Consider the following 24,747-nt stretch of genomic DNA (forward strand, 5'->3'; position numbering starts at 1 on the left):
CTGTATTTGATGATATATTTGGTGCTGAACTGAAGGGTCACAGGAACTCACAAGATAGTTCTTGAAGAAAAATTCTGTCTGTAAAAAGAATGAGGTGTGCTTATTAATGGGTTTTGATCTAATTGCAGTCAAATCCCCTCAGAACTTAAATTAAGACTTTCTGCTCCTATTTCTTTGGTGTTCCTAAGATTACAATGTTGAGAGCAGCCACTTATATTGTGGTTCTTCTGCTTCTCAAGTTATTTAGCAGAACTGATTTGGTTTAGTGATTGGCTCTAGATTTAATAACAAACCAGTGTTGAGAAGAGCAGACTGTTTTGTTTACCACATTTACTAGGTTGTGTAAGCAGTGTGACCTACCATCCTGTATCAATTGATGAAATACTTCAGTTGTAATATTTGCATTTAATCTAGCAGGGAGGTGATGATGTTCTATGTAACAAATACTATGCTGACTGCAATTAAGGAAAACAACTACATTTTCTGCTTTGGTGATCTGAATTAATTGTTTTAGAAAGTTGGTTTTCTTCTCCACTAGAGAACATCAGATACTGTTACTTTTATGGCATATGGAAATGGATAAACTTTCCCTTGGTGAAGGTGGTAACACTGAAATAGTTGTTTTGTTAAGATCAAATCACCTGCAGCTTTCTCTCCATACTGCATGGTTTGAACATGAGTTGAATGAAGTATTCCTAGCCATTTCCTGTAATCAGTATCATGCAAATGCTTTGTGTGTTGGCATTTTCTACTTTCCAAAACTACAGCAGTTAGGTACTTTTGTGCAAGTTGGAGTACCATGTGCTGAATGCTAGCAGTTCCTTACAACTATGTGGCTTTCTGCTTTCAGTTATATTAGGAGCAGATTTTTCAATTACTTAACTGGATACTATATACTATTGACTGCAGGTTTAAATGAAGAGCTACAAGCACAGAGCATGTCAGAATACAGATAGTGTTTAGGGGACTATAAAGCTTAATTTCATCATTTCGTCAAAAGACAAAAATTAGTTTAGGAAGCATGACATGTAGAAAACAGAAAGATTGTATGAATATACTTGTTAGTGAATTCAGTTATCATGTGAAAATTGAGAGTCCGGTACATATCAAGAATGCACTTTGTAACATTCATTCATCTACAATCCAGTACATAATATTATAAATCTAAACATTGATCAGTACCTTTGCCTTGAGATTTCTGCTTGTTTCACCCCAACTACAAGCCATGTTAAACAAGCTAGTCTATCTGTATCAAGGCGTTCTATTCTACATCTTCATTTATCATTATCTTGTCCAATATTTTGTCTTTATTAGTATGTGATGCACTAGAGCACCAGTCAGTGCTGCTGATTTATTTAAGTGTCACGAAAACTAGGACCTGCAGAAAGGAAACTCCCTTCCTCAGAAGGATGATGAATATCCACTTAAGCTCATAATGACAGTAAAATGTGTTTTCCTGAAATGAATCAAACTTAAGAGGTGTTTGGAGGACAAGTAACCCAGAAATCAGTTTTTTTCTTAATGCACTCTAGGTGTTCCTCAGTACGCTCAAAGTACTGTCCCACTTCAGAGGGACTACTGAAAATGGTAAATGGTACTACTTGTACACTAGTATCAGTAGTGAGCCTTTTAGAGAAACATATGTTTTGAAAATTTTTGGTATACTTAAGATTTAGCAAGAAAGGAAGCTGGAAGAACATCCATGAAATGTGGCTTTTAAGGAGAAAGTGGGATTAGTATGACACTTTGGCATACAATGCACTGGTTATAAATCATACATTTTTTTTACATACTGGTGTTGAAGAGATATTAGGGATCAAAATGTGTTTCTAGTTTTTCATATATATTTTTTTTAAATACACAGAACCCTTAGGGACATTCAGATGTCCCCTACTGTTTAGGCAAGAGATATAGCTTATTTGAAGATGCTTTGTAGAAGCATTTTCTGGTGAGGAAGTGAAAAGAAATATAAAACAAAATCTGAACACTTACAGTACATCTCCATAGTTCCTTGGTTGTAGAACCTGATTGTACTGTTGTTAAGTAATATACTTCTGCAGAGCATGAGTGGTAGCCTTTGTGTGTGTATGTGACACGCGCACACAGATTCTTTAAACAGACATGACTATCAGGATATGAGCAACCAAAACTTGTATGTAAGAGGACATGTGCCTGGAGCATCCCTAAAACACCAAGACAACTTCAGATTTCTCCTAGCAGCAGTCTGTATGGGGACTGAAGTCTTGGGACTGCAGCTCGTCTTGGTATGAAATGACATTTAGATTATGATGTAAGTAGGCACTTCAGACTAATTTTCTTGTCCGTTTAAGATTCGCCTGACCTGGCAACAGTTTAAAACATGAAAAATTCTGTATCTAAAGCTGTGTAATTAATATGTTCCCACTGAAAAAAGGAAAAGCTCTCTCTAGTATTAAAAATAACTTCTAGCTTTGACCAGTGGAAATATTTTCACACAAGATGTAAATGGTTCTGTTTACCTTCATTCTGCAAAAAAGAAGCCATTGCTAGTGAAAATATGTTCCATTACAAGCCAAACTATAACTGAATTGAACTTAAATATCTCTCCTTTATATGTAACACAAAGCTTCATGATCTCTATCATTAAACCTAGAAAATAAGACTTTTGCACCAAATGCTACTGGAAGGTAAACAAATGTCTGTGTAATTGTGTGCTCTGCTCATGCATTCCTTTTTTTTTTTCCTGAAGCACTTCTTAGTAATGTCTTACATTAAGGGTTGTTTTCTTTTTTTGTTGTTTACACTCCTGAACTGTTTTTAAAATGCAAAACAAAAAGGCTAAATACAAACTAGATAAATGTATGCATGTAATCCAAGTGGTTTTAGGGACCAATATATAAAACAGTAAATATGGAAGTTACTAATCTTAAAAAAAAAAAAAAAAAAAAAAAAGGCATGGATCTGTGCTAACACATAATACAAACCTTCTGTGAAAATATGGAAGGATGCTTCTTTCCACATCACAAACTTACTGCAGTGCATAAGGAAAAAGATTTTGTTTTGTTTACTTATTTTATCTATATCTTGTATCTTTCATAACACCATGTCTATCTAGTGGGGGACAGATGGATGTAGGGTTGAAATTATTATAGGAGAGGGAAACCCTGCATCCATATGGAGGTGTGCTCTTGATCTTTAACGGGGCACCAAGCCTTAATGATGTCACACAACTGTTGACAGAGTTTTATTGGGCTGTTCTGAAGAGCTGGACCTGAATTGATTGGAAATAGATTGGTGAATATTTTCACTTTGAGACTTCAGTTGCTTGGCTTTGCCACTATAAATCTTTCTTTCAGTCCTCAAGTACGGATTTTGTTTTGTAACATGTTTCTAGGTGTCTACTGCCACAAATGTGAACTAGTGTAAAATGCCCTCAAGCTTTAAAGTACCACACTTCTGCTCATTTAGAATCTCAGTACTTTGAAAGATACTGCACACCTTTCTACACCTTCAGATTTATATGTCTTACATTTGCATTTAAATAGTCCCTTTAACAATTATTCCAGTTATATCAACATCTAGTTATAGTATCCAAGGATAACAAAACAAACGTATGAAGTATTTTCTCAGAATTCAGTTTGAGCCATGTAAAAACGTGAAAGCCTGTAATACAGAAAAATGACAGAAGGGAGAAGCTGCTGGCACACAAAAATGTAAGAAAACGGAGCAAATGTTTTTGAAACTGCTTCACAAGGTCCAGAGGAAAGCAGTTAAACCCAGGGGGTTGAGAGTGAGCATATGTGCCAAGTAGCATGCAGCAGAGCAAGCATAAGAAATGAAGGAATCCATACTGCCTGCTGTGTGTAGAAGTGCAGTTTTTATTGCCCATAGTACAGCTGTGTTGTTTCTCACTGCTGTAGTTTGTTCTTTAAATCAAACCACAACCAGTCCCCAGACTACCATGAATGACATAGTTAAGGTGGTAAATTCATAGTGCTAAAAATGATTACCTGTGATCTACGACAGGAGGCTCCTTCTGAGTATAACAGAAAGAAAAATTAATTCTTACAAGAAATACCACTGCATAAAATGTTGTTTTAGCACTAGAGGATCCCAAAAAATTTTGATGCCCTCACAGGAGGAATAATGACAGTTTTCTGCATACATTTTAAAATCTACTTGTGTGTGTTCTCATAAGTGCTGTTATTGAGGTCTAAACGTGTTCTGGGTATTTGCTTTCTGCTAAATTTTGTATTTTTTTTTTCTCACAGCATTTGTGAGATTGGTGCCTTTCCTGAGTTACCTGAATAGATAAGACTCACTTTCTTGTGTATGTGTCAATGCTCATTTGTCACCTTTTTGTCCAGTCACTGAGCTTTGAGAGGTTTTTTGAGTTTTTACCCTATCAACACAGCACTAGAATATCCAAATCTATGAGTTGGAAGGCTATGCTGCATGTGCCATTTGTTGATGAATTAATGTGATCTCAGCACCAATCCTTTGCTTTTTCTGTCAAGAAATGTGAGTATTGAATGCCCTATCTTCTACTTGGTATCCTTTAATTGGTTTTCAACTCATGAAAAGGGCATTTCCAATCCAGATTAGGTTATTTATTAAAGCCTTGCTTAAGGATTTTTATCCACATCCTTCTCTAATATGATTCTAGCGCTGTAGAAGCTTTGTGAATCTGTAAGAAGCCCCACAAATCTCAGCTGATCATTTTAATCTTTACCATCAGTAAACTAACTTACTCTTTTTTACAGATTTGACCATCCTGTCAGGGCTGGAAATTATTCACAGGTTTGCAACACTGAGGTTTCCTTTTAGATTCATTTTTATAGGGGAGAGCTATGCAGCTAATCTGTCAGTCCTCTGACACAGTGACAATCTTAAAGATGGGTGAAGGCACCTTGGTCAGTAGTTTGGCAGCCTCACATTTGATTTCTCTCAGAGCTCTTCAATAAACAGCATCTAGCTTATTTATTTAAAGCTGATAGACAGAAGGTGCTTGAATGAAGGTGATCTAGCTCCTCTGACCTATCTGATACAGAGAATTCAGCCTCTATGTCACAGCCTTACCAGTGGGTATCCTCTTCTCAAACCTTGATCATCAGCCCTCTTATCAGTTCCCTGCCTGCTTCCCTGCTTTTTTCGTTTTAATAATTTGGTGCTACCAACCTGAGCATCATCTTATGCTTACAGTTGACTTGTGATGTTCTGACTGTTTCTGTTCCCCTTGCCAGCATTTAAACACAGAACTCCCTAAGATGCTTTTGTAACTTGATCTACATGTCTCTTTTACTTCTCTTTGAGTTGTTGCACGTTTTACCTAGATGTCCAATAGAATATTTAACAGTCTCCAGGCTGCCTGTTGGTGTCTTGCTGTTTGGATTGTTCCACTATGTATTCTAATTACCTGCCTTTAATGCTCCTTTTTTTGAAACTGATTCTCATATTTTGCTCTAACTGTCCACTCTTGCAACAATACAAAACCCATTTTATTGTTCTTTCTTTTACCAAGTTATTCCCCCATGAATCCTTCTTGTGCAGGTATCCATGCACTGAGCAAGCTGCTGCTCTTGACTGGATTATTAATTGTGAGATCTATTCTTTGTTCCAGGAAGTTGTTGTATACCACTGAAAAACTTAATCACATCAAATCTCTCACTACCACTACCTGAACACTGCAGTTTCTCTTCTCACTTCCTGATTGCTATCATCACCTTGATCAGAGGTCAGTATCACAGTTTTCTTCTTAAGAATTAACTTTATTATTACAGGATTATTTTTAAAGAAAGAATTAAATTTCTTATTACCTCTATGCTGTTGTATCTTAAGTCATACTTCATGTGCAGTGACACTTTCACCCACATGTGCTATGCTGTTTTGAAGTTAGTAGTAGCCTGTCAACAGTGTCATACTGATATATATGTGTGTGTGTATATATACACGTATACGTGCATACAATTTTCCCACTAGGTCTCTGAGGTGTTATTCTAGGGCTGTGGTTTGATACCAAACATTTTAATTCTTCCACTATCTTAAATTGATACAAAGTACTTTGATATGTGGTACTGTGGGCAGTCTAATTTGCCTTCCCTATGCATTATGATGTACCTTTCTAGCTAGCATTCAGTGCTCCTCTGAAAAGGATGTATCTTGTTTTCTTGCTTCCAGCTATAAACCAGGTTTTGGAGTTTGTCAATTTTTACCCAGTTTCTACTTTTAAATATTGCTCTACATCTTTGCAACAGTTTCACGCTGGCACTTTAACCCTGTCCTTTTCATTTTAAGAGGTTTCCCTGTTCTTAACATACCTCCCAGAGTTGTAGGAGCCCAGAACTGGACACAGTACTCCATATGTGGTCTCACTGAGGCAAAATAGAGAAAAAGGAGACCCTCCCTCTACCTGCCAACCAAGCTCTTTTTTAATGCACTCCAAGATACCATTGGCCACCCTGCCACAAGGATGCACTGCTGGATTATGGCCACCAGAACACCTTAATCCGTCTTTACAGAGTTTATTTCTGGCAGATCATCCTGTAATGTGTACTGATGCACACAGTTAATCCTCCCCAGATGTAGGAATCTGCACTTGCCCTTGTTGAACTCATGAGGTTCCTCTTCATCAACTATCCAGCCTGTCCAGGTCCTGTAATTTCCAGAAAACTAATAACTACAGCATTTGGTGAAGTGAGTTTTGTGAAACTCATCCTTGCCTTCAGAGGCATTCATATATAATATGTGAAGGAATTTCCAATCTGATTTCCTGGAATGCCAGTGAAAGTGAACTGGAACTTGGAAAAACTGTAAGTATAGGGACGTTCTGCAATTCTTGTTTCCTGAGCTACACTAAACTTAGTATGTAGGCATATACAAAGGTATGTGAACCGGTAGAGAAGTGACTTTTCTAAGATTTGATCCTTGTTCTTCTGTTAGCTATGAAATATGAGGTGGTACTATCTTTAGGATCATTGCAGCTACCAAAGATTATAGTGTTTTGGCGGAAATCCTTCATGGCACTGTGTTAGCATGACTGTACACTGTGCAACCACATAAACTCGTGTGATGAATCCTATTATTCCCTAAGCTTACAGTTTCAAAGCAAAGTGGTGGCAAGATGCACACAGTTGTTATACCTCCCACCATGGTATTTCTCTAAACGTTAGCGGGAACAATTATTTGATCATACTCTAAAACGCATCTTAGAACCATTTAATGAACTTCAGATTTAAAACCTGCAAAACGTTTTGGATTCTTGTACTAAAATTAATATAGAAGCTTTAAGCCCATCATAATGAAGTTTATTCAAATTCTTGAGCACAGAGTATACGTAACATTTTAGTACTTCCCAATGAAATGTTTATGGTATATATCTATAAATTAAGCGTTCACTGCATAAAACTGTATTCGTTTCTCTATTAGCATACTATATAAATTATCACAGAAACAGATGAGCCAAGAAAATAATCTTGAGTACGTCTAACAGTGGCAGGCAGATAGGCTGTTACTGATGTTATCTTCATGGTAAGCAGCTCTAAATGAATCTCTCTTGAATTCACTTAATTAAGAAGCTGAAAAGAAAGGAAAAATGATTAAAAGCTGAAAAATGCCTGTAAAATATACCATTACAATTATTTCAAGAGAATAAACAAGGAGTTCAAAATATTCATTTGAAAAGCCGTTCACTGTTTGTATAATAATCTCCTAATTTTTTATATCTCATTAGATAATTACTAAGTAAGCATGAAAGTCATCAAATAAAAACCAGAGTAAATGAAACATATATTTTCATATTAAAAGCAGAATGCACTTCAAACATCTGTTCTCTTTAATCAAGCTCTGCACCTGCTCTTACTACTTAAAGTAAAAGCTACATCTCCTGGGAGATTGATAAAAATAAATCTGAAACTTCTTCCCACTGTAGAACTGGCCCCTAGCAGGGAGGGTAGAAGAGGGATTGACAAGAACCTGTAAGGCTCTAAACCCTTACATTCTAAGTGTAGTAATAAATTAAGGAGTTTCAGATGACACTGAAGCTTCTTCACCCCTGGAACAAAACTTTGTTTTGAAAGTAATTTTTTAAAAAAACCTTAGACTTTACTTGTCATACATTTCATTTGAACTTTTTCAAGGACTTTATTAAATGAGATAACTTTACAAAGGGCAATGCAGAGAGAATGAGTTGAGCACAAACACAGACTAAGCTAATTCTACAAACACAAAATAATGACACACTGAGTTGATGGGTTACTATAGCTTTGCTGCCTCTAGCTTCACATGAAAGAGTTTTTGACTCCTTAAAGATATATAGTGTGCTCTAGTATACACATTGTATCAACTTCATCATTTTTTCCATTCATGGCATAATTAACTACTCATTACAAAACAGCCATGCATGTGTCATAAGCTTAAAAGAATACCACTGTGAAGATGTTCCCTGCAGCAAAAAGTTGACATGCTCATTAGGCAAGATATACAAACCAAGGCAAAACAGATGGCAATTGGCTGGGTGCTAGAGGGTGATTATTGAAAAGGAAATGCAACAACTGCATGAAGCAGAGAATTACAAAGCATTGAACAGAGAAGAGAATGCTGTAGGATAGATGTGCAAGGCCATGTACAGGAAGGAAGGAACTAAGAATAAAGATACTGGGGAAAATTTGAGGCAGGAAGAATAGGCAATGTAAAGGGTAATCGTGAAGGTAACAGTGAAAGAAACAGGAGGCATGAAAAACTGGAAGATATAACTGTAGGAAAATATAAATATGGCAGTGTCACTTTGAATAAATATGCTGCTACCATATCTACTGTTCCTTAGTTTGTCCATAACTGAAGTGCACATTTAGCAGCTAAGGAAAACAGCTTAAGTAACGCAGAAGTTAAAGTCTAAGAAGGAAAAAGCCAAAGGTGGAAAAACCACAGAACATCAAAACATTATAAAAATCATGAAACAAAGAATAGCCAAAAAAGATGGGGAGACGGTGGGGTTTTAGAAAAACCTGTAAGGACAAGCTGGGCAACATCTGTTTAAGTAAGTTGATCTTAAAAGATGTATTATGGAGCCAGACACCTGAAATGTAGATCTGTTCTTTAGAAGACTAGAAACCTCACAGAGAGGACTGTGGAAGTATGTGGCTATTCATGAACTCAGTATGCTGTTCGATGATTTAGAAGAACAGAAGAAACTAGGCTGTTTTCCATTTCAATGGACCGGGTTTTTTTTGTTTTGTTTTTTATCCTTGAAGAACTTGCTGCTTGCTGTCCAGCCACAATAAGAGAAGAAATATGGAAAATGGTAAGTTTGTAATTTAATTCTCCTGTCCTTAAGAATTATCATGATTTGCTCAGTTTTGGAGGAAGTAGTCTATTTTGCTGAGTGCTCAGACCTGACTGTGAATCTTTGTGATCAACAGAAATAGATTTACCAGTTCGTAAACTTCAGTTGAATCAAACTAATTAGGTGTATAGTCAACATGGAACACCTGAGCAGTTATTTGTAGCAATCACATTTACTAATATTTTAATTTTGCCTGCAGACTATCTGATCTATTTACTTACATTTTGTCTATTTTTAAGAAATAACTATTCTATTTTATTCACTTGTATTTAATCTCAATTATTCTAGATTTCTTTACTGAAACTAATTTAATTATATTGAGGGCAGACATTTCTTACATGGCATATACAGTAAGTGCAAGGAGATCTTCAGCTCTGTACCTTGTCTGTTCTTGTTGCTCTGACTGTAGGCAAAGAACAAATACTTCATGTCTGACTTAACATCTATATTTATTTCATGAAAATAAGGCATCTTTTATTTATCGTGCTTTCTTGCAGCTTCTTTCTTTTTCTGTGTTCAGAATATGTATTTTTTTCCATTCTATTAGTTCATAGTTCTGAAGGCTGATTATTGTTTATGATTTAATAAAACACCTTAATGCTTTTAGTAATACACAATTACAATTGCTTTAAAGGCTTATCTGGTAATGAAATTCTCAACTGCAGGTGCCAAAAAACTCTTAAAGAAGATACATAATGCAAGCAACTTAATAAAAAATTGCATAAAAACTTCAAATTTTCTGTTCTTCATATAATTTAAAATTGTATTAAAACAACAGTAAGAACTAGACCTGAGAGGACAATAAGAAATGCCATTAATAATAAAATGACCATAAAAATTTCAAAAAACTCCGCTACATAAATTTCAGCCAAAGATGAAACAAACCAAACAAAAAAATCTCAGGTAACCTTTTTTTTTTTTTTAACATCATTAACATGACTCCTGTCTTATTTGGTGTTCTCTTAAAGAAAACAGTATTACAAATGTTTTTATTCCTACTACTCACAGTAATACTCTATGCTGCTAGTATACTGATATATTTTCTCTTGTTCTTACTGTCCTTCCTCATTCTTAATATTTCATGTAATTTTTTGGACTGCACCAACCTAAAGTAAGGTTTGCATAGAATTTTCCAATCTCTTTTCTGAATGCAAAAGCTAACTTAAATTCTTTTGGCTTATAGTTAGAAATGTTCTCTCTATTGTTAGCATGTATCCTTGTTACAGATATGTTGATGTAGTAACATGCTCAATGACTGAGTACCTGATGCTTAATACATCACTTATCCAGTTTAAATGCTGGAGTGAGAAGGATTCTAAAAATATTTCTTTTGAATATATCAGCACTCCCTGTCTTATCACAGAACCACAGAATTGCAGGGGTTGGAAGGGACCTCCAGAGATGATCAAGTCCAATCCACAGCTAAAGCAGGTGGGAGCAGAGCTCCCTATAGCAAGTTGCACAGATGGGTCTTGAATATTTTCAGAGGAGACTCCACAGGGCAGCCTGTTCCAGTGCTGTGTCATTCTGACAGTAACAAAGTTTTCCCTTGTGTTATTACAGAACTTCTGTATTCCAGTTTCTGCCCATTGCTCCTTCTTCTATTGTTCCTCACCACTGAAAAGAATCTGCCCCAGGAAGTATTATTAAAGGGGAAAATGGTCAACAGTGTGAAATAAAATCAATACATAATCATTCAACCATTCATGGCAACAATTAAAAGTTTTAGCAAAATGAAAATTTCTATCCCGCTCGCACAAAAAGGTGGTTTAGTAATAGCAGAAAAAGCCCAGACATAGCAAAAATGAATATAGGAGAGCAATTTACCACATGCTTACTTATCCATTATGATGATCTCAATTTTGCATCCATTCTCCTATTACAAAGCTTTATTGTATAAGCACATTTTACCAGCATATTAAAACATTATGTTTGCCTAACCCTAACCTTCAAGAAAAAATTTTCTATGGAAGGGAGAATCAAAACCTAATCTTTAGATGTTCAAAAAATACACAAAAAATTCTGTGTATTTGGCTTTTCTAAAAGTAAGACAAAAATTAATGCTTGTGATAGCATACATAGCACTTCAACAATTTGTTTTCTTTAAATGTCCCTTTAGGTATGCCAACATAAGCATTCTTTCTTTTCTCTAATAAATCATTACTATGCACTATTTCTAGCATTGTTAAAAGTTTTACTAGCCTGAGGCCAATCTAGCACATAAAGACTGACAGTTTCAAGGTGAAATTACAATCAGTGAAAGTAAAAAGACAGACATATTTCACTTTTTAAGATATAACTACACTGGGATCCATTTATGAGACAATAAAATTCTTGGAAAGATGCTAAGATTCAGAAATAAAAAAGTATGTATCAACATATATGACTAAAATTAAAGTGTAGAATATGTAATTAAAGGGAAAAACAGAAAATAAGAGAGTTTATATACTTGGTCTTCCTAACTATTCTGCATACTCACTTCATTAGAATTTGTAACTATGCACATAACTAAAAAACTCATCTGCAGAAAGTGGATGACATTGTCATGAAGATGGTTGAGACAACTGAAATGTCAAAGGCAAGGCTAAGAGGTAGTTTCCACAGAAGATGCTGAGAAGCTGTACAGACTATTCCATGATTCTATGGTTCCATGATTCCAGATGGCAAATTACCAACCCAAACTGATGAAATCTCATAATACTGTACTACAGAACGTTCACAGACCATTTTCTTTATCAGAACAGAGTAAAAACAAGGAAAAGATCTTCTGTGCATACTGGAAGGTGAAGTGTTTAACTCTGTAACTGAGAATACAAAGCTGGCTGCTATACTTTCAAACATGGAAATCAACACTAAGTAGTATCAGAAAAAAATGTAGCATTTCCCATATGACTCATTAAATAGTGACTGAAAAAAGAACCTGCAGAATTGATAATATTAATAGACATATATGCCTACTTATATATATAAATATATATATATGTACATAGGAAAAAAAATGTTAAAAATGAGCAAAGATTGTAGCAAAAGCAAACGCAAGAAGAGCACAGTTTCAACTAAGATCAAAAATCAATGGAGCAAAGTTATTAATCTTGGAGTTAGCAGGCACAACAGAAGACTGACTTTTTCTCATTAAAAATATTTTAGATTTCTTACATAACAAAGCTTTGGGAGAGAGAAATTGATAGATTTCTCAGTTTTGTTCTGTAAACTTGACAACTCAGGAAATATCACTGTACTGCTTTTATCTTAGTAGCGTGGTTCATCATTACTATAGCACAGAAGACTTACTTGCATGCTTTTTCCTCTAACTTGCCTTTTTCATGTCAATCTAAAAATAACATCAGGATCATGAGAAAAGGATATGGGTTCTTGACAGGCTACTAAAGAAAAAAAAAGGGGTAACAAATGAGCAAGGTGTAAATCTGAAATCTAGGTAATCTGCAGGTATCTCACAGCTGAATCACAGAAAGAAATATGTAAAAAGTTTTATAAACTCAAGCATAATTTTTCATGGGGCACTGTATAAGCCATGATCTGCACTCAAACATATGTAACTGGTCTGCATTAACAGTCATTCTAACTCCACCAGCTTTCCATCCCTTTTTGATTTGCTTCAGTTGATCACCTTTCTTCCTTTTTCCAGTTCCCTCAGATTGCAGTGGTAAAAATTAAAGATTTGTTACCTAAAAACTGTTCTTAAATGTAGACAGTATTATTAAAATATATAAGATAAGAATTTAATGAGAAATTACCTGTATGGGTAGCCATGGTATTTGGAACGGAATATAGACAGCAGGAAGCTGAAGAAAAAGACAACCAGACCCAGGCCTACCAGGCATATTACTGGAAAGAAAATAACTTTGTTTACTAGCATATAAAAGATTTAAAACTGGAATCTCTACGAAGAATATTATTTACGTCAATCATTTATATATAATTTTGACAGTGAAATGCAGAAACATTGCTGCTTGCCTACTGATGTCAACTATCTTCTGACAGGATTTAAAATAGACATGGAAATAATATTTATAGTTATTAAGAAAAAATAACTTATCAGTATAAATGCACTTTCAAGAAAAGAGAGCAGGAATTTGCAACTCAAATGGTTTTGGATGCAAACACCTTACTGCTTGTAACAGATTTAATAACCCTGAAAATTTTACATATCAAGTAATGTTATTTCAGGTATTTGCTTGTTCTTCTGGAACACAAATTATGTTTAGAAAAACATCCCTGGACTAATGGAGTCATGCTGCCTCCAATCAACCATCTAAGGCTAAAGTAACCACAAAGGCTGTTTAGTAACTGCTTTAGTAAATTCCTGGTGGCTAAAACATTTCACTGTTTTAAGTTCCAGGGCTAGCAGATAAATTACCTTTAACAGAAATATTATAATGTCTTTGGATACTGAAGATAAGTCACAATGACACAGACCTTCTGAGAGCATCCAGATGCAAAGCTGTTATAGCCTTTTCAGGCTAAGAATGAATTAGCAAAGTAAATACTTACAAAAACAAATCAAATCTGAAACACCAGTTGATATTTCAGTAGTAATAGTGAAAAAACTTTTTAATCATCACAGCTCACTCAATTGTGTGCAAGTAAAAAAAAAAGCGAAACATTTTACAGTCCAATGTACACAACTGAGATGGATCTCATCTATAAAGGCTGCTCTGAAAGTAATTTCTCAACAGACCACAACAGAGGTGGATGTTGGTGGTAAGCAATGGAGGTTGAACCCTCCCAGAAGTATCCCGTTACATTTTGGTGCCATGTGACAGCAGCAAAGGGGCAGTCTGACCAAATGGTATCTGACAAGGAAGTGCATATGAAGTAAAGGTGTGTCACTGAATTCCTCCAAAAGGAAAAAAAGGCATCCACTGATATTCACTGATGCTTGCTGAACATCTGTGGAGACCAAATAGTGGATGTGAGCATAGCAGGTGGTGGGTGATGCATTTCAGCAGTGGTGACAGCAACAGTGGGTCACCACAGGCTTTTGCTCATTACTATTGAAATGCACAGCTAATGAGCTAACAGCACTGAACATGTTGAAAATTTGTTTTGTATCTGAGAATCTGCTCTCTCAAATAGTTGGTGCTCTTTGTATCTGCAGTAGTTTCCATGGAAATAAATAGGAGGCATCAATTTCAGAGCAACTTAGATATGTTTGGTTATGTTTTGGTTCTAGAAAGCTTATTTGATTTTGAAAGCTTTTCTTCTTAGACCATTTCTAATTAAGGCAAACCTTTGCTATCTGATTGGAATATTGATGCTTCAAAAGTGGCTGGCTTTGGGCAAAGAATAAACAACTATATAAGCTGAAAATGGATGCAGTTTGTCATTAAAATTGACTATGTGAAAACTGATACATATCAATTTAAATGTTAAAATTTCTGCAGCTATTTTAAGAAAATTAGCTCTTTACAGATCTTTCACACACACTTCATGATACAGAGACTGCCAGTCACAAACATGATTTCAAACCATGGTGAAATGAATTGTTAAGCATAAACAATGCCAGGTGCACAGAAAGCATTCAAATGAAGGCCACATGCAGAAGCAAGTCTGAATTTGTACTGTAGCCCAATGTCACCACACACATTCTCACAAAACCCACTGTGATCTAACAACACATGCTAATTAATCAAATGTCAACATCTTCAAAATCAGTATTAGTTAAGACACATGAAGGATACACAAAATCAAATTATACCTTTACAGCTCACTGAAGATGACATTCAAATTAGTACAAATAGCCAACATTCAACCTACCATTCTGAAGCATTATTAGCTAGCCCTATCTGCAATGCTGCATGTTACATAAAAAATGCTAAAGAATGGATTTTAAAAGAACCAAATAAGTAGCATAGAAATGATGGTATCCTTCAAATATATTCAACTTCTTAACGTGAGAAAAAAAACAACGATTGTTTGGTAAGAAGTTTAAATCTGAATAAAATGCTTTCATATTGTATTCTTATGCAACTGACTGACAAAAAAAATCTTCTAAATACTCTGAATGAGAATGAAATTCAGAAAAAAAACATTAAACCAGCACTTCTGGCTAGGAGTCTTTAGACATTTCATGTCAGAATATATTCTGCACTGCTGTGCTTTCACTTTCCCCTGGAGACATATTGTACAAAGTGTAACAATAATTTTTTTCACTCTGGATGTTGTCACAAGCATCTTAAATGCCTAAATTCATTTTGAAAATGTTTTGAAACTTCTGTTCTTTAGCTCACAGACTTTCAATATAATACAAAGCCAAAGTAATCACACTCTGCCTTACTATGTCATAGAGATACCATGTCAAGATGTCAAGTTCTAAGTTCACTGGGGATGCTTAAGACTTTTTTTTAAACTGTTACAACATGTTAATATAGTTTCATCTGTTGAAGCACTATGCTATACTCTTCTGCACCCCACAACATGTAAAAATTAGTGTAAGGAAGAGCTTTTAAAAACTTAATCAAATATTCATTTGTAATTTCTCAGTATCTTTTTAATTGTGATAACATTTTCTTAATTGTACTAAGTAACTTACTTCTCCTCTTTCCAACATCCCCTTTGGAGGTAGCAGCTTCATTCAGGAGTACCATTCCCATGGTGATAGCAGCATCTATATCACCATTGTCAAGGAAAGAGTAGATGTGTGGATACCTCAGAAAACCACAAAGGAACAGCTAAAAACTAAAACTTTCAAGTTGATAAAAAGTATTTCTATATAAAACTGCATACTACAATCTCCCATACCAATAGATTCACCTGGGGGATAAGTAACAACATTTTTCTTTGAGCATACTACATAAAGGAGGAAAGAAGGTTCATAAAGCTCTAAACAATAAGTCATTATGTAGGACATATATCTTTTTGATAGTTATGCAAATAGATATTCCCCAATATTTTCCAATATTTTGTATATTGGAAGTAAAGGATTTTAGAAAATGAAGACTAAAAGAACAAGAAATCATTTCCATTCCACAGTTTTTTAATCAAAACTGAAGCAGTTGGACTACTTTATCTGCTTCTAGATAAGACATTTGGTCAGTTTTTAGTGCCATACCGCAGCACAGAAACATCCCAGAGGCAAAGTCCTCAGTCACTCTAAGATTTTTTGCCTAATTATTACTGTTACAAATACAAACAACTACATAATGATAAAACAATATAGCAAGATCTTAAACCATACCATTAAATCCTTATTTTAAACTTCATTAATAAAAAAGAATGGTCGCTACTTACTGTGTTTAAGATCTGCTCTGAGGAAGCACGCATGAATGCCACACTGAAGCAGGAGCATGTCACGTGAGCTATATCTCACAATTTCAGAAAATGTGAACTTTAATAGACACAGTTGAATCTTGAATAAGGGAGAGATTTTTAAGATTTACTTTCCCCAGGGCTAGGCAGTAGGATGACAGACTAACTACCAACTTTAAGAATGAGACATATTTCAATTTACCTACACAGATAATACATGAAATGCTTAAACTACAGTTCGTAACTACAGTTATGAATAATATATCCAGCCTCTGACATTATACCAGCATTAACGTTATCAATATTAACATTTTTTACATTAAAAATGTTCAAAATTAGACCAAAATCCTCCAATATACCTGAAATTTCATTTATATGATTTCAATTAAACTGAGCTTGGACAGAAGTACTTAGAAATGCCAATGCTAACATCTCACTTCATAAGAGATTCAGTATCCTGGTTCAGGTTTGAGAGTTCTGATTTTCATACACGTAGAATGAGAAAAGTCAAGTGAAGAATAACAAAATTTTAAAAAGGAAGCACTAGAGGTGAAAGGAAGTACGTGTTCTTATCAGCCAACAGGCAATGTCAAGGCAATGTAAGTTAAAACAAGTTTTCAGGCACAGACATCTATCTGTGGTCCTAAATTAAGACATTAGCAATACATGTATAAGGTAGAAGGCATGGGTTCACTTGTTGGAATAAATTCTTACAGTTGAGTTTTGCAAAATATCACTGTCTAAAAATGTGAAAAACTGGGGATCTATTTCCTCCTGAAATTAAGGCATTCGCCATCTTTCTCATCATGCTGGACCACTTTACAAGAGAGAAAGAAACACAATATTCTTAGTGGCAGAGAAAAGGAAGAGAAAGACTAACCAAAGCCCAGCAATTCTAGGGAATAATCTCCTTAGATTCCTACTCTAAAGTCTATTTATAGTTTGTTTTTCTTCATCCCCCAGGGCATCAAGAAGTCAGAGGAAATATACAAAGGAATTTATTACTAAATCTATGTTAAGAGAGGTATCAGAATCAGTATTATTTCCTCTTTGAAAGAAGAGCTCTAAAATTTCTTGAAGGCAAAATGAAGCTGGTAATACTGTGAATGCTTCAGATGTAGACATTATATTACCACTGGGAACACTGTAGATGAAAGATAAAAGGAAAGCAAGAATAAAATAGTAGGTAATTATACAAGGACTTTGGAGGTTAAGATAATGAAAATTTTGTTTCTCAGAGCACATTGAAACACAAGAGGTTTCCTTGTGTTTCATCAGGAACACAGAACATCAGGAAACATTTCTGTACTGTGTTGGTGACAGAGCGCAGGCACAGGCTGCCCAGGGGCTATGGAGTCTCTACGGAGATCTTCAGAAACTCCCTGGATATGCTTCTGGGCACCTACTCTGGGTGTCCCTGTTGGCGCAGGGTATGGACCAGATGGACCCAGAGGGTCCTGCCTACTTCAGCTACTTGCTCTATAAATCTGTGAAAATGCTTTAAGAAAGGTCATTAGGACTTGTCATGTTTTACACATATAGCTCCTTCATCACACACACGAAAATCTTATTAATGGATATTTAAAATACGATACTTGGAACATCTTTTCCCTTATGTCATCCTTGGGCTTAATCATGTTTTCATTAGAGTCACAGGCTAAAAAAAAACTTTACACATTATTTCTTTAAATGTTCATATCAGGCCTAGTGTCACAGATAATACATAGTACCTTTTAATGCAGAGTTCATGAATGGATTTTATCTTAATTCTGCTACAAAATTCAGTAAAATACATATTCCAATTTGAAAAGTACTCACTAATAGATTCAAATGAGAAATATGGAAAATATTAACAAAAACATCCCAGGAGCTTACTTGTAGGCATCACAGTATATTTTAAAATCTTTACCAAAATATCTGGGAGACAGAGGAGGAGGAATGGAATCCACAGAATTATACAAATTGGAAGAGAAGGTAAAAATAACCTTCTGAAATTTTTTCCTGCTTAGATTCCAATTTGTGAGCACAAGAGACTGGAAATTTCTTGTGCTACTCATAACCAGGACAAGTAAGAGTGTCATGAAACTTAATTCATTTCTCTGCTTTCAAAAGTTAAGAAATCAAAATTGAATTGAAAAGTCGCAAGAAGGGCAGAAAGAAACACCACCCAGATTGCACATATATTTCAACTCTACCAACAAAAGCCCCTAACACTGAACTTTTTTTCAACTTTTTTTTTTTTTACCAATCCCTCATTTAGATTTTTAACACTAATTTTGTTCTTACTTTAAATGAATAACAAGAAACAACAAACAAAGAACCAAAACAAAACATTAAAACAAAATGAAGAACAAAACCCACTCAAAAGCCATTTGGCAGATATGAGCTCCAAATTTTTTAAAGAAGCAAAGGTTTTTAATTCACTTTTCCTATTACTGGGAAGACCAATTTGACAAAAGCAGCATCTCCTCTGCAACTGAGAGCAGATCTGTAACCAGCTGAACTGTGCTTTCCTTTTTCTTTCTTTTGGAGTCTCACATCATTACCCCTCCAACTTCCTTCACATTGTCACTGCTTTTGCTTCAGTTGTTGCTTTCTAACTTCAGTCCTCATTGGGTTTTCAGCCTCACTTAGTTGATGTCAATGACACTGGCTTTATAACTTCACACTCTAACAGTGAGTGAATCACTTACTTTAAATCTGTGTTGTTGAAGCAAAACTTCAGTCAGTTGAGTCCATATTTAATGCAATCATTAGCTATGTACCATAGAATATTTAGTTTAAATTAATATTTTGGGCTCTTCCTAGCATTATATGTTATGTCTTTACATTATTTTGATATTCTACAAAATAAAAGCAACAGTCCTACTACAAAAAATAATCTTTTATTGTATCTCATTTCTTCAGCAACACAGAATTTAAAATTCTGTCAAGTGGTTACTTTGACAGATTTCTACCTTCAAAAAATTTAGTAGCATGAAAAGATGTACTTGTTTTCTGATTTCTCTTGATCTCTTTCACTATGCATTATGAAACTACTCTGAAAAGATAATGGAAATGTGGCACTCAGGTAAACCATAGCTAGAAAATGTTTTAAACCCATGCTCATGTTTTCTGGTAGACATAACCTTTTGTAGCAATTTTGCAGAGGCAAGTGCAAAGCCTGTTAAATATATTTTCATTTTAAATTTGGAATTATTTCAGTTTTACCTATTAAACTTCTGCTACCCCTTTTCCCAGATGGCACATAATCCTCATGGAAATTGACAAGTTACTTAGTGCTTCTGAAAAGGCCTTTAATACTTTGATAAATGAGGAGCAGTTTAGTATAATGAAAAACAGTGATGATCAAAATTCATAAGATTATTCACAAAATGATTAGCAGTAGCAGAGTATTATACTTAGCTCTGCAGACACAAAGATGTTTGATTGAAAGTACTTTAAAAAAAAAGATTAATCAATAAATTCCAGGATGATAGATACCTTATCTAATGAAAGCGATAACAAGTAAATTCTGGATACTTTTTATTAGCACACTTCGACTAAACATTTAATTACTACTAATTCCATCCAGAATGCTCCAAAGAAGAAAACCTGTCTGTCTGTAAGTTATTAATGTGCTATGTCATTTATACCTTTTCTTCACAAATTCAGTCCTAATCGCTAGTGAATGGGAAACAAAAGGAGAGAAAATTATGTGAGGGAAAACTTGTCAACTTTGTAAAAAAAGTATAGTGGTCTTGTTCATATTTTGCTGAATTGCCACTAGGAGTAAAAATCCTAAATCAACATTATTCATACTAAGAAGTATTTGTGTTATAGCTTTAACAATATTTAACAATATACAAGCAAAAATAACTAAGGGACAAAATGTTAATTCGCTGAACTCTGTTCAGTTTATTGTTAATTAAAATGGGGACAGACTATCTCTCAACTTTTAAAAACTTCTCGTTCACTTTATCATGCATGGAAGAAACAAAACCAGACATTTTAGTGAAGGGGTACCAAGATTAACATGAAAATCTATGACTTGCATTATCCCTCCCCCCCCCAGAGGAATAATAAGTGAAACAGTAAAACATGATATGCTCTCCCCTTATGAGAAGAGGGCACATCCCACCAACATACAGAATTATTTGTCTTAGCTTCTTTCTACTAATATTTAAACCTCTAAAATTCCTACTATAGTTTCAGAAATATTGCATGTGCATTAACTATATTTATTCTTTAACTAAGCAATTTGAAAATGTATTTAACTTTCAGCTTACATTTAAAAAATGCAAACATAACATGCATTCCGATCATTCTACTCAGGAAATACTCTTTAGCTATGTGCAGTTCTTGAAAATGCAGTGTTAGTAACATTTCCATCTTGAGAATCTGTTTTTTTTTTAAGATAGGGTAAAGAAAGTAATCAAGAAAAATTACAGTTCTGAAATGAAAGCACTCTCATGGTTTCTTTTATGACATTGTAGCTTCATTTCATGAACAAGTCTGATGTTCCACTTCTACTTTTCAATGTGCCATCAATTCCAAATTAGACCATAACTATCGCAGTGGATGATTCAACAAGACCTGAGGGCTGAGGAATGAGGTGAGTTTAAGATACCAATCTTTATATGTCGGAACTCAGTGAAGCATAACACTATAGGCTGATAAAATAAGCATAGTTCAAAAATCATTTGTTTGAATATAAACATCAGTTATTCATAAATTATACACAATCAGGTCAAACATCAATATATTTAATTGTCTGAATTGTTACTATACTGACAGTAATAGTAAAAACTCTGAACGTTCTTTCAGACCAAGATTTTCTGGCTTTAGCTTTTCAAGAGTTTTATGAATTACTGCACTAGTTTTGGCACTCAGGTTCCCTGTGACTCCTTGAAACTAGCAATTCACAAGAGTGAAGGAGCTGTAAGTGTGCATTTCATCCATTTAGATGTCAACTAAAGTACAACATTCACTTTTTTGATGCTTTTCCATTAATTTTACAGAACAGAGAATCAATTAGATAGTAATATAAAATCTGCTATAGTGAAAAAATTCCCTTATTATTCATTTGATTACTGTCAGCTTCAGTTGATGAGATTTCCACAAAGATTGTTATTTTAATCCAGATATAATCTGATGGAACGTGCCTTCTTGTGATGCTCTTAGACACTTTAAAATGGAAAGGCTATATAAAAGCTTTAGAAGAAGATAAAGATTCTGGAATGTATTTTAACTGAACTGCAGCAACGTAGCATAGATATATCTGACTAAGCTTGTTCTAAATCACTAATCAAATATTAATCCCTCCAACTCAGGGTTTTACAGCCTGATTTACATCCTAGTTATTCATACTGGTGTTGCCTTTTAGGATCATATTTAAAATTAACTTTGTGTAGATTAATTTTGCATTCAGTATTTAATCTTTTTGCTAGTACACAATCTTTTAGCACAAATAATGCTCCTTTTCTTTTGCTTTCTCAAAGCACCTTTAGATTTTTTATAGAATATCACATATTCTTTATCATAAATCATCATCAATATGACTCTAGGCTAGTACTGTACTTTCCTCCACTTTTAAAGATCTCTGCAGTGCTTTAACTGTTAACTCTGCAGTGCAGAGTTTATCCTTAGCTGAATGCAGTCAAGGATTGTTCAATTTAGTAATAGCTGTCTGGGGATACAGAAGGTAAAAAGCTTATTTTTGGACTATGTTTCTGTAACTCTTAGCCAAATAATTGTGTCACTTAACAATTAAAATACCCATTAAAACTATGAGCTGATGGAGAAACAATGAAAAATCCTGTTGTCTTCAGCCTGCAGATAGTGAATGCTTTTTCATCTGTGTACTAGCAGTCAGATATTTGTAAAAGGCAGATAAGGAAAATCAGGCAATTGCCAGAGCAACAGCTAAATTTGCTTCACAAGGTTCTGCACTTCCACTGGAAATTTACAGAAAGTCAGATATTGAAAATGGTTGAAAACCACTGAACTGCAGAGTTAGCAATTTCATACATGGGACACATACCACATTTGAGAGCAATTCTCCAACTTGTCATTCAATTAGCTGATGAAAAACACTGCTTGTTGTACTCACAAATACACAGCTACAAACAAAGTCATTATGCATCTCAGTGGCATCTAAGAGATTTTAGTATTTTCCTCAGAAGGTCATAAATTATGAATTATTTTGAGATCAAATCAGTTGGTAAATGAGGTAATGGAAAGAAACATCAATCACAGTACTATTGATTTTTCTAATTACCATCTACATATACTTCCTTATATTTGGTAGGAGTCAGGCAGCCTCCAAAAGAGCCTACAAGGTTTATAGACATCTTTATTAGTGGATAAGTACAAGTAGAGCACTGAAAACATGCAGCATATTTTGTTACACTGCACATTGATTTATATAGTTAATTAAGAAAACATTTAAAAATGCTATAGTTCTGTGTGATTAGTTTCATATTTTTCAACAGTGGTGATCTTTTTTTTCTTACTCTTAGGATTAAACAAATAGAAAGTCTATCTCTCACTTCTTCCATCAGCATCTTTTTACATAATTTCTGGGGGACACAATTTGATTCCATTATGAATAACTGATAGTGTCTTGGAACAGAGATCTAAACATGCATTTCTAGGACTAATTTCCTACACTCAAGTGACTACATTTACACAAACTCTACTGACACATGGAAAGGCAACTTCCATTTAAATTCATACTGTGCTTAAGTTTCCTTAAACCAAAGAGGCACTTAGTATACTTCATTAAATTCACTCTGTAGGACAGGAAATGTCTTTCTTAAAAGGTATAATTTAACTGCTATGGAAAAGATTTGTATTTTCCTTCATAACCAATCAAGTTTCTTTTTCCTTTTCAATCAACATCTCATATCCACCTACACAGCTGTCACATTCAATTTTGCTTTGGGAAATTCAAATTAACAAACTGGAGAGACATTTTTATTTTCAATTAGGTGCATGTGTTTTTATCACAATTAAAGTTAAGTAGGTTTACAGTAATAATGAGAAAGATTATCATGCTAAAAGTAACTATTAATTCCTATCATAGTGCCTTTAGATTTACATCTTCTATGCAAATTATTTGCTTAATAACTGAAACTCTTGAAAAAGCAAATATTTATGGTAACTTTTAAGCTTACTCTGCATTATAAAGATTTAATGTTACTGCATGAAGAAAAAGATACATACATTCAAGACAGTTTATTTCCCAAGGAATGACAATGGGCATTCGTAAAAGTATTGCTTGGTGAAATGAACAAATGAGTCTTTGGACTTCAACAAAGCCCCTCCAACCTTACTGTTCCTTACCTTTCTTACTGTACCTTCACACAGACACACAATTACAGCTCAGCACTGCACATTTCAAGTGATTGATACAGCTATAATTAACACCAACAACAGCACAGATCGTGCAGTTTACTTCATATTTTTACTCCCTTAGACAGATCTTAATTCCACAGTTGAATCTCTACCTGCAGTTTTTTGTTCTTTATAAATACCTGATTTTTATTTCTGAGTCATTGTCTGTGACCCTTTTTCTGCCAGGAAAGGGCTGAAAGAACAGACACCAGCAGTCTGGAACATCATTGCCAAAATGGAAATGTACAGTTTTTCAGCTTGGAGAGAAGAAAAGAAAGATAAATCTATATTCTATGAAGCCTGAAATAGATTGAAAAAATAAATTAAAATTAAAAAGGCACTGAACACTATTTCCCATGAATTAATAAATGCACAAAGTTTCATGAAATTAACAGTGCAAAGATTCATTGCTGTAGAATCCTGTGCCACTATCAATCCAAAAAAAAGGATTAAAAAGAAATAAAAATGTATTCATCAGTGGCAAGGAGCTAAAATATTCTGTATGTTAGGTCTGGTTACAAAATCCCTAAGTTGCCAATTATGGTTTGATGTTTTAAACTCATCTAAAGATGAGGTTAAAAGTCACTGCTGCACAAAGATGTAAACTATGACTGACAATAACTTGAGAATATGCTAAGCATTATTGTCAAACTGTAACATGTTCAGATATAACCTCTTTTTTATGTAGTAGCCAACAAATAGTATGTACACTGCCTTTGCACAATTGCTTATGTGAATAAATGTATTCATCTTGCATAACTTTCCAAATTATTGTGTGCATA

At 34.5% G+C, this 24,747-nt stretch overlaps 1 protein-coding gene across 1 annotated transcript in view; it reads right to left on the bottom strand.

Annotated features, from left to right (window-relative positions):
- Positions 1 to 7,242: 7,242 nt before the first annotated feature.
- The window catches only part of TUSC3 (tumor suppressor candidate 3), a 100,924-nt gene continuing 83,419 nt past the window's right edge, over positions 7,243 to 24,747 (bottom strand). Inside the window, exons 8-10 of the mRNA XM_065736120.1 lie at positions 15,873 to 15,947; positions 13,075 to 13,165; positions 7,243 to 7,553 (exon numbers count right to left, since the gene is read on the bottom strand). Of these exons, the coding sequence (XP_065592192.1) occupies positions 7,538 to 7,553; positions 13,075 to 13,165; positions 15,873 to 15,947 (182 nt within the window). The 3' untranslated portion in view covers positions 7,243 to 7,537. The remainder of the gene's footprint in view (positions 7,554 to 13,074; positions 13,166 to 15,872; positions 15,948 to 24,747) is intronic.

The sequence above is a fragment of the Cyrtonyx montezumae genome, unplaced genomic scaffold (assembly GCF_038088225.1).
Source record: "Cyrtonyx montezumae isolate F1298 unplaced genomic scaffold, pur_monq_1.0 scaffold_2, whole genome shotgun sequence".
In the NCBI taxonomy this organism is placed as follows: Eukaryota; Metazoa; Chordata; class Aves; order Galliformes; family Odontophoridae; genus Cyrtonyx; species Cyrtonyx montezumae.